This window comes from Sycon ciliatum, chromosome 9 (genome assembly GCF_964019385.1).
Source record: "Sycon ciliatum chromosome 9, ocSycCili1.1, whole genome shotgun sequence".
NCBI classification, from domain to species: domain Eukaryota; kingdom Metazoa; phylum Porifera; class Calcarea; order Leucosolenida; family Sycettidae; genus Sycon; species Sycon ciliatum.
In genome coordinates, this window is record NC_088651.1 from 10,303,424 (window position 1) to 10,314,859 (window position 11,436).

Genomic DNA, 11,436 nt, shown 5'->3' on the forward strand with positions numbered 1-11,436 from the left:
TTTCCTGGGCACATTTCTTAACTCAACATTCTCGCCCGTTCCGGAGCACAGGTCAGTTCACACTTGAATAGTGTTTCTGTGACGAGCAGTGTTGCGTTGTATCATCCCTGGAAGTTGTTTTCTAGCTCACCTAGGGTATGCATTCTTATGGTGTCACTATGCACACAAATGGATTTGGATCATGGAGCATGGATTTTCCATCGCCATACTTGGAGACTTTATATCACCCGCTGTTCTGATCATCGTATCAGGGCCCTTGCAGCAAAAAGACATACATGTACAGTACTGTACAAGCAGAAATATTCGTCCGGAATTTAATTTCGTCTTTTTCGTCCAACGAGCTGTTGGACTAAATTAAATGCCGGACTAATATTGATTTGTCCAGCTTTTCAATACACTCTTATGATCCATGGACGAAATTTACAACCGGACGAACTCCCTTTCTTTGGAGTTGGACGAAATTATTGACCGACGAAATTTTCTGCTTATACAGTAGGTATCGGTTATAGCATGTGGGTGTTTGAAAACGACTTTCTATTCTTATTTCCGATATTTCTTACACACGATAAATCAAGTGTGACATATCATGTGCATGTGCGCAGAGGCAGGAAGATCATCGTACATGCAAGGTAGTGCTATTGTGCATGCGGCTGGTCACAGTCAGATAGGTTTACCATGTGGCTATGCAACATGAGTTACATGACCACAATAGTTGAACCTGCAGCACTACGACCCAACGCGAGTCAGATCAGAACTGCTTTGGACGGATGTTATTACTACAGGCGATATACTTTGTACTGATCTGGCATGTTTCGCTACACAGATTCCATTCTTAGGACCGATATACTATGTTGCCACACCTGCCGACATGTCAGTAGCCTGCCGATTTTTGAGGCATGTCACGACCTGCCGACAATTGACCTTCTCCTGCCGACAAGAGCCATGAAAGTGTCCAAGTTTGACCTTATGCGTGGTTTAGAAGTCATGATCCAGATTTTTGGCTCTTACTGCTCATTACGCGTGTTTCCATAGCTCTCTCCTAAGGCGCTAAGCGAAATCATCATCTGTCTGGGGAAAAATCGGCAAACTCAGCCTGAGTCTCACGCAAAAAAGTTTATTTTTTTCTTATCAGTGCCGTGCGCGTGTGTGTGTATTGAGGTCGCTATATAGGGGAGGGGGTCCGGGGCGAAGCCCCCGGATGATGCATTTTGTTTTTTTATCCTACTGATATTTGGCTATAATGATGTGGCAACACTGGATATATTCTACTGTCCGATAAAATTGCTTGTAAGAATAAATGTGCACATGAAATCCATGTTATGATTATGAAAACATGAGAGTTCATTCTTGTAGGCAGTATATTCTTTTACACGACCACGCTATAACCGCTACGCACTGCACTTCGAAGTACATGAATTCACCTTTCCATCACCACCACCGCTGCCACCACACCGGTTTAGCATTGTTTTTGCTTGATATTGGCCTTTTCTCCTTTGATAGAAATGTTTGCTTTTGTCTTTGCTTTCCCACTTTCAGTCCTGAGGAGCTTCAGAAGCTTCAGAAGGAGCGTGAAGATGTTGAGAAGATTGCGGAGGAGTTCAAGCAGGTCAGGGATATGTGTAGATAGATATTGGCTACTGGCTCCACTGGTCATGTGCATGGTCACTTTGTTTGCACCAAGTATTCACATAGTAATTCCAGACAGTGTTGGTGTTTGCAGTTACTTCCACGTGAGCTGGTTGAGTTTTCAAGTCCTATGACTTGGCTCCTTGTACCGTCAATGCATTTGAATATATTTAATTTATGAACAGTGGGTTGCAATGAAGCTGAAACCATATGGTCGGCAAAGCTGTCCCTGCCTTTTCCCCACTCATGCCATAATATGTCTCATCTCTGCCTTGCTGCAGGGTGCCCTCGAAGGCGGTGTGCTTATTTGTTAAAATGTAAATAAACGTGCCGTGTTTGTTTTCACTTCATCTTGTGTGCTGTTGCGCAGAGTGCTGAGTACGCGGTTCCTGTTGACAGGCAGTACTGGAGCATGCCCCTGCGCAAAGCCGGTGAGTCACACGGTTCACAGGCCTCTGGCGTGCACATGCCTTGCTAGTAGTTCCGGTCCCAGTGTCTCCATGCATCCAGTGTGGGTGTGATGGAGTAGACCAGGACTAACGGGAATGTGAATGACTTCTCTATGGTTGTTTTGGAAACCCTGGAAGTTTTGCTGGCTTCCCTGAGCTGTGCATCCCATCTTCTATGCTCAAGAGCAGGTTGCCCAAGAGTAGGCAGGCTATAAAGTGTGTACTGTACATGCACATGTATGTGTGTCTGGTGTTGTTCTTGCGCAGGTGTGATGCCGTTTGATGGATTATTTGATGTCATCATTTATATGAGTAAGTAGTGGGGTCAGTGCTCTTATGTCTGAAATGTTACTGCTATGTAAGATTGCAGTGTTAGGTCACCATGTAAGCTCGAAAATGGCTACATTTGGCGTTTTACTTTGTTGGATGGTGTTGGGGCTGTGACTATCTCTGCTGTTGGACTGTCTTTGTTCATGCAGTGGACAATTTGTTCCACCCGCCGAGATGGCTGCTTATTGCGCTCTTCTGTGGCAAGATAGTAGGGCACAAGACTCTCGACGCCTATCTTGACACGTATGTATTGGCTGTAGCTGTGTTGTCTGCATTTCTCTCCTCCGTATACTCTGTAGTAGCTTGCCGGAAAGGTTTGCGTCTCAACATCATTTTCTTGCTAGCGTGCAATTCTTTTCATCTTGTTTGAAGGAAGGGTTAGCAAATGGCGAGGTTTTGAGAAGTGTTTTTCTAAATGGATATCTTTCCGAGTACCGCTATACATCATAGTATGAGGGGTGTTTTTGCTTGGAATGCATAGTATGTTGAGAATTCATGTAGGCACTAACTAAGAGAACCAGAACTGCCGCTGCTGGTGTGGTGGCTACGGCTATGGCCGTACCAGTTTCTTAAAAATTCCCAGTGCTCATAGAATGACCAGTGTGCACTAACTGTGTGGAGGTATCACTAGTCTACCTTCATACAGTGCTCACGTCCCGGGGAGTCTATACCTCGTGAACTGCTGCTCTTGTCTCGTGAGGACTACCATGCTAGCGGGATATCTGTTGCCAGCAGGTTGTGGTGCTAAAACAAGCAGCCATACTGCATAGAGCTAGAGATGCATCCTCTTATGATGCTGACATTGGACATCACATGGGGTAGTAGTGATTGGCCCTGTGGCTGACCTGGGGACTCGACCTGGGGACCGTGCCACCCCTCCGGAGCTCACTCGGAGCCTGAGAACCGATTCCTATTGAACGTGGTGTAACGCGTGTCCACTGGAAATCCCCATGTGTTCCGATGCCATGCAGGTTTCTTCTCGGCAAGGTTGAGATTCTGAAGGCAGATGCCACAGTCATCGACTTGATCGACCTGTTCATTGGTAAGTTCAATGTTTTGTGCTCAATGTTCAAATTTTGATGTTCCATGCTCATTGTTCAATGTGAGCATTGTTCAATGTTCAATGCCCAATGCGCAATGCCGCACATCAAAACTACATCAATGGAATGGTCTCACATCTATCACAATAATACTATACGGGACAGCCATGTTGGTTCCAACTCCAGTCAACCGTTGCATGTACGGGTCACATGATGTTGGCCATGTTTGTTCCACTGTCCACATGCCATACATTCTATACTAATTTGGTTGCATGACAACACAGATGTGAAACCACTGTATAAGAGTGTGCACTTCCTCGGCTAGTCTGACCCATGGCGGAAGTTTGTGTTAACGTCAAGTTTGTCAATTTTCCTGGTGATGTTGATTTATCACATACAACTTAAATCATACAGACCTGCATGGTGCGACTGCATACAGGGCACTTCAGCACTTCAGCAGGGTTTAGTCACCTTGGATACTGTATGGTTTGCTTTTGGAGTAGATTTTCACTTCTGGCTTTAGACAATACGGCTTTTGACACTCGAGATTGCGAAGCTTGGAATGTGAAAAGTTCCCAAGAAACCTTGAACCTCACCTTGCACTCAATGTACAGTACTACTCTTGATGACATTGATTGGGGAACACTAGGGGGTTTCCCCACAGCAGCACCAGGCACTTGATTGATGAGAAGGAAGTAATGATGAATATGCTTTTAGCTACAGTCAGTATCGCCTATAGCGTTGGTGTTTGATTTTGAGCATGTTATCACTATAAGCGATATATCACTATGACCGATACTGCATGCAATGTATGCGAGTGGGGTGTTTCTGATTGATTTTTATTTCACGGATCCTCCAGAGGCAAATAGATGCCTATCGAAGGGAGTCTCCTAAGTAAGTATGGAAAATGAGAAAGTATGTTCGTATGGGAGAAGAGGTAGAAGATACATTAGTACAAAAGAAGTAAATTCAGTACTTCGGGTAGTACATTGCATGCTAATCATAGTGAGAATTAGAAAAGCAGCATTGAGGACTACTATAACTGACATATACACAAACTATTGAAACTATCATAGATGTGGTTAGCCTGGACACAAAAGGGTGTCAAACGACTCAGGGCGTCGTGCACATACGCACTGCATAGCTGGCTATCAGCATTTCCTCACGATTGAGGCATATTTGGCAACATTTACAAGCAGAACTCACCAAACAACACTGGACAAGTTAGTTCTTCACGAAGAAGTAACACCCTGTTCTCCTCTGACACCACTTGATTTTACATCAATCACTATAATCGATGCAAAAATAATGCAATAGAGGTCTTTTGAAATAAGAATGTTATCACTATAGGCGATATATTACTATAGACGATTATTACTATACGCGATAACTGTGTATACTTAGTTATGGTAAATGAAAATGAATTTGAGAAATTGATCACTATATCCGGTATATTACTATAGCCGCCAACCTTATAGGCGATACAGACTGTACTTTGAAGTACATGTAGCTTGTAGCATGCATCATGTAGCATGTAGCATTGTCACCACGCATACTGTCATGCAGTGAATTAAAGGTGTTGAAGCGGTCTCTGGTGCTTGCTCTGCTGTTTTTCCTATTGTTTGTGTAGAAACCGTTTTTGAGGACGACAGTCCTGAAAGGTAAGTGAACTGTGAATCCAGGCATTGACTGCGATGGGCAGATTCTGCTAGAGATGATCGCTCTCAACATTGTGCACTGCAGGTTAAGCTGTTCTCCTACCCTGCCGCGTGCTGCCCACGCGTATGAACGGTATCCCTTTTGCTGCTTGGTGACGGGCAGCGTACCCCAGGGGCATAGCTGGTCTCCCTTTCAGGGGGGTGCACAGCTGCATATGATGTGTAGGATGGCAGGTGCATATCATTCATGGTCATTATGTGCATGCTGAACCTATGTCGAAATTTGGGGGGGGGGGGGCACTTGCCCCCCCCCCCCCCAAGTGCCCCCCCCCCACGTGCCCCATGCGGGCTACACACCTGGTATCCCCTTGATTCATCTACTGTGCGATTGACCTGTGACTGTTTGAGCGACTATTATATTCGCATGGGAGGTACTGATGCATTTTGTTGTACTTGAGGGGCCTCAAAGTTTGTGAATTTTCCCTTTTTCTGCAAGTGCTTTCAAGTGGCCGTAAGTACAACAAAATGCATGAGTTCAGTATCCCCCCCCTTATGAATATTATTGCGGGGGTCAACCTAGGAGCAACCTAGGACAAGAAAACAGCACTTCTTCTGTAAATGTTCATGGCCTAAGTGTTCCTAGCTACCTTATCTGTCACTGTCTGCTTTTTCTTGTACTCGTTTCTCCTGCTGAATAATTTTACAGGAACGATGAACAGAAGGCTGAGAGGAGAGAAAAAGCCATTCATGATCTTGTTGACTTCTTTCCAGGTATGTCTTATTTGTTGGATGAAAGTTGATGTCTTGCACATATTTTGCGTCTTTCCCTCAAACCAATGAATACCTTGCACATAACTTCAGATGATTCCAGAGCTAAAGTCTCTAAGTGTACTAAATATACTCGTATGTATGTATGTATGTATGTGTGTATGTATGTGTGTGTGCGCGCATGCGCGCGTGTGCGCGCATGTATGTGCATGCGTCCATGGTATGTGTGGTATGTGTGGTATGCATTGGCAGGTGTGATCGGTGCTGTCCTGGGCAAGGATAAGTTCCATGACGGCTTTAAGGAGCTTATTGACATCCTGCAGAGCAAACGAATGAACAAACTGGTCAGTTACTGTCATTTGAAATGGCACACTGTATTTTTCCTGTGCTCTCTCCCTCTCTCTCCCTCTCTCTCTCTCTCTCTCTCTCTCTCTCTCTCTCTCTCTCTCTCTCTCTCTCTCTCTCTCTCTCTCTCTCTCTCCTCCCTTAACGCTACAAGCCTAGAGGAAGCGAGTGCTTGGAGACACGCACACACTGCATTTCCTACGGATGCGGATAGATCATTCTGACTGACTCTCACCCCAGCTGTGGAATGAAATTTCTAATACATTGCGTATGCACCAGGAATACAATGTCCATGCAATTGGCAATGGAAAATAGAATTGCCCATACATCAAGAACCATAACTGCTCATTGTTGTCGCATTGTATAAGATGGCAAAAGTTTAGGATGTTTTGAGACTTTTGACCATGGTTTGTGATTTGTTTCAGTAGTACATGGCAACACGTCTCAGGTGACAACGCTAGACTTTAGTTGGAGAACCATGCTTGTGGAACCTGCACCAGTGTGCCTACATGTATATTGTACAATAGGAAGTGAATAATATTATTATTGTGAAGTCTGTTGACACGTCACTCACTAGTATGGTATGTAAATGTAATTGATATTATAATCGTACGTAACAGTTGTGTGCATGCATGTGTGTTGGTCTGTGTGTTGGTCTGTGTGTTGGTCTGTGTGTTGGTCTGTGTGTTGGTTTGTGTGTTGGTTTGTGTGTTCCTTTCACTATGCGCATAGCTGGTATATCCACTACTTGACATTGTCGTTGAAGAGCTATTCCCGGAAATAACCGTAAGTACATGTAGCTGAGATCAGCTTCTGCTTGCTTCCACTACCGCTGGACAACTCTCTGTCCTGTGTAATGCCAGTGCATCATTTTAAAAAGAAAGGAGTTGTGTGACAGTCAGTATCACATGGCTACATATCAGTGTCAGCTGTTACCTCTCCTCCCCTTTAGCTAGCAGGGAATAGGCACCTGTGCGTATTGTCTACAGTGATTACCCCCGTAGCTGAGTGAGTTGTAGTCTTCGCAAGTAGACGCCGGCTGTAATTAGCATCTGCCCGGGGGATATCAGGCATCAACAAATGGGAACTGATCACTCCTAAGTCCACATCCGTGATAGTCTCTGTGATGAGCGTAACTCACATATGCCGAGCCATCCATGCATCTTCAGATTAGTCAATGTACTGAATGTAGCCAACCGCCGTGCCCTTTCACCGACATTTTCCGTTATCTACACCTGTCTATTTTTGTATTGTGTGATGCAGCTTAGTCCAACTAGCTCATAGCACAGTACAGGACAGTCGGTCAGCAGTATACATCTGTGTCCAACACATAGCCTACCTTTTCCCGAATATCCAGTTCACGTGTACCATGCCACCAGTGCGTCAAGTACTCAAGTAATTATTTCCCTACAAACTGTACGCTACCGCTCACTATCACAACGATTTACTTGCCTTTGTTACATTGCCACATTCAATGCCAGTGATTGGCTACTACCACCGTCGTCCTCTGCTCCTCCTCATGTTGCTGCTGCTTCTCTTGTTCTTAGTGTTGTTGTTGTCCTTGTCTTGATCGTATGATATTTCCAACACTACTCTAGATCTCTGTTCGTCACTACAGCACAGTGTGATGCGTTGCAAAGCTTACCTTTAGTTTAGGCTAGTTTAGGCACTTCTCATGCACTACTAGTACACACTCCAGTCACCATCCATCATGATGATAGTATTCAGGCTGAGCTGGATCTTTAGAACACTGAATGTAGAACATACCCTTAGTTTGGACTTCAACCCATGTCTATTTCAGTTGGGTTTTTGATTATTCTTATATAGACTACAGTGTGTCCATGGATATGGTTTTCCAGGAACTTTCGAGTTGAGATTTTTATTATATTTCGTGTTTCACACCATCTTTTTTTAAGCAGTATATTGTTACTGACATGTTCTTAAATTGTTGATCGTATATTTTTGCTATTATTTTCTAGCACCACTCCGGTGCAGTGTGTAGTTGCAGGATGTTGTTCATTTTGTACTTGATAATTATGTTACCTTCACCATCGCTGAATAGATCGCCTCTGTGGTCCTGTCCAGCTGCTTTGGCAGGGCATTTGTGGTGAGTGCTTGCATGCCTGGATCAGGTGTGTCAGACCCTATTGTGTGTTTTAATCTTCTGTTCTATTCTGAGCTTTGCCAGGTTTGGTACAAGGAAAGGATCTCCAGCCCTCCTAAAGGCCCCTTTTTGGGACGGTCTGTTGTCTGGCTGTGCGTACATGTTGTTACTGCTGCTTGGCTTCCGCCGTTCAGTTCATTTAGTACAGGACCTCATTGCGTAACACCAGGTGCAGTCGATGCAATCATGTGGCATCCTGGCTGCATGGAAGTGAAGGTGATCACTCAGACCAGTTACAGACTCTGATAGTCAGAAGTGGCACGGACCTCATCCCACAAAAAAACAGGTTCCAACCTTCACCCCTCACTCAGCTCTACTGGTAGTCGTGTACATGTACCATAAATGCATAATCTGTGCTGCATCACGAGGCACGGCTAGTCAGTCATAAATTTAATGATAAACCAAAAAAACGGTTTATGTACTCTTGCTAGTATTAGTAGATCTACAAGTACTTTTTGTAGTGGCTTTTCATCATGCATGGTCGTTGTCAAGAGAACTGCTCTAGTCAGTAACGTCGTTATGTACATTGTACTGCACTCTGCAGGGCATTGATAGGGTCGGCTCTGTTGAGAGTGTACTTCGTATCGGCCTTTTGGATAATGCAAACCCTGACACTCTGACGCTACCCGACCTTTTGCTCTTTTTTTCTTCTTTTTGTCATCTTGATCTTCCTCCACGGTGGCCTGAATGGAGCCAGATGCAGAACATCAACAGTATACTGTCTGTAGTGTTCCTTCGTCTTTTTCTCTAATGCACTGTGGGGTCGACATTTTGCACGCCCACAATGCGGGCACAAGCCAATCATGGTAATGCCAATACCCAGGTGAGACTAAAGAGACAGGGTATTCAGTATCTCCAGTCCACGATCATACCGACTTGCGCCATTGATTTGGGTGAGCTGTGCCGACACTGCGCCTAGGAAGTAACTAGTGGTCCACCCTCCTGCCCTGGACCCAATACTAATCCGTGATCGTGCGGCCTGTCCTTGGCTCCAGCCTGGACGTAATCGTTGATCATGACGGTTCGTTTCGCTGCAAAGCTCATGCACCCAGTAATGGTACAAGTACCTGGACAGTGTGGTCATCGGTTCCAGATTTTCATGATCAGACAAGCGTAGATCTATGGGTTTCGCCAGGCAGCAGCCGAGATTGTGTGCTCCCAGACCCAGCTAGCCCGTCGATTCTAAAAGAATCGGGAAGATCTAAAACTACAAAGCTACTTGTACATGTACATCTACCTGAGCCCCGCGCCGCATTTCAAAAGGCATACAACTAAAAGAAATTTAAAAGTAGCGACTAGCTGCTACGAGTAGCGTGCTATCGCTAGAAGTCGGAAAACGAAAAGAAAGAAGCGAAGTATTGCTGGATCATGGGGGCGGAGCGTACTCTTGCCAGCAAAAGGTCGGATTGCGTCAAAGTGTCAACTGTGCAGTACAGAACGGTTTTTAGCGAAACTTGTTTTGTTTAGGAACGAAGTACACTCTCAACTGAGCCGACCCGATCAGGATGGATAGCCAAGGAGAATTTTAGGCATGTCAGAATGAGATGATTGACCTGGTCAGCTAGCTGAGTCAGAGTGATGCGGCTCTGAAGCTGCTTGCGCCCGTGTGATACTGCCCATGGCATAGGATTAATTAAGTAGAGTGTAGTGAGTGGCAGCTAGTGGGTCGGCTCAGTTGAGAGTGTACTTCGTATCACTAAACAAATTTGGATTTTGTCTTCACACTATAGCCACTCTGACGCAACCCGACCTTTTGCTACTTTTTTTCTTCTTCTTCTTTCATTGTAAATGATGTTGTTGTTGTTGACATTTTTATTTTTACTCGGGTAGGGTTGCGTGTACAGCTCTTTTGCTGTTTTGGCTTTGTGCATGGCCTGGCGCGATATGGCATGGACGCTAGCACCATAATATTAATAATAATATTAGTACACACAGCTCGCATCTTCCCTGAACCTGTTAGACAGGAGCAGAGTCGACGCATCTGTCAACAGTTTGGGTCATTTCATAATAATAATAATAAAACAGTGTCAAGCCAAGGTACTAGTACCGGTACTAATAGTCTATCTCCTGCAGCTTGGAGAGCGCTCTGCACGGAGAGATCCGCTGCCTTCAGGTAGGCGTGCCGAATCGTATCTATCCACCGCAATGGTGGACGGCCACGGGTTTTTTTTATGTCGTTTGTGTTGGTGGATAGCTCCAGCGCTTGGAACGATGCGGATCCTGGACCCCCTCGTACCACATGGCCAAACCACAGCAGCCTGCGTCGCCGACATGTGGCGCTAACTGGAGATTGTTTTGTTTTTGTGTATATTAGTAAATTTAGTTGTTATTGCCATTGGCATTGGTGATGCGTTGCGGGTAGACAATCATCTGCAGCAGTACGCGTAGCTTCCTCCGTTAGTAACTTACCATTTGTCCAGTTTGTCGTTCAGCAATTAAATTTGGACACAGTCCACAATCCGCAATTGTATAGAATGATCGGCATTATGAGGCAGTTAAACATACACAGTCGGGATTGAAAGGAATGCCGTCTCCCAGAAATCGAACCAAACGCCCTGTTTGCTTTCGAAATTCTCATGCCCACGTCTTCTGCAGAGAGCCCAATAGGGAACCCAGGAGTTTGATTGATCTCCATTCGTTGCTGTTTCTCGTAACATCAAGCTACATATTCAGTTTTCTGTGTATTGAGCTTGAGGTTGTCTTCGTTAATTATTATACTTCGAAGTAGGTTCACACTCAGCAACAAGAGCCTTCGCCTCGTCATCATTTCGGTTATGCAGAGTAGTATCGTCAGCGTACTGCGTTGTCGAAGCAGGCATTGGTGAGCGAATTGTGCATCTTTCCCTGATCTTGCGCATTGTGCCTTCTGCATATGTTATGAACATAATAGGGGACATCGGGTCTCCCTGGACCACTCCGATGTTAGTTGGGAAAGGTGGACTCAGGGAGCCACTTAGCTTGATCCTGGCTGAGCGCTGTCGTGTTGGAAAGTAGCATACCAAGAGAAAAATAACCTGGGAGTCCCAGGTTATTTTTCTCTCTCCAAGTCTTGGTAA

General features: G+C 45.0%; 1 protein-coding gene across 1 annotated transcript; it reads left to right on the forward strand.

Annotated features, from left to right (window-relative positions):
* Positions 1 to 14: 14 nt before the first annotated feature.
* Positions 15 to 8,341, forward strand: LOC135824945 (sorting nexin-14-like). Its single transcript, XM_065337683.1, has 11 exons — positions 15 to 51; positions 1,537 to 1,606; positions 1,997 to 2,057; positions 2,343 to 2,387; positions 2,555 to 2,648; positions 3,377 to 3,447; positions 5,076 to 5,106; positions 5,810 to 5,874; positions 6,124 to 6,215; positions 6,949 to 7,002; positions 7,480 to 8,341. The coding sequence occupies exons 3-11, from the start codon at positions 2,039 to 2,041 to the stop codon at positions 7,498 to 7,500; spliced, it is 492 nt and encodes a 163-aa protein (XP_065193755.1). The 5' UTR covers positions 15 to 51; positions 1,537 to 1,606; positions 1,997 to 2,038; the 3' UTR covers positions 7,501 to 8,341.
* Positions 8,342 to 11,436: the final 3,095 nt, after the last annotated feature.

Excerpts from the sequence above, each read along its gene's own strand:
- LOC135824945 (XM_065337683.1), top strand. Across the intron at positions 5,875-6,123 it reads TCTTGTTGACTTCTTTCCAG|GTGTGATCGGTGCTGTCCTG; the intron begins GTATGTCTTATT and ends ATGCATTGGCAG. Across the intron at positions 7,003-7,479 it reads AGCTATTCCCGGAAATAACC|CTTAGTCCAACTAGCTCATA; the intron begins GTAAGTACATGT and ends TGTGTGATGCAG.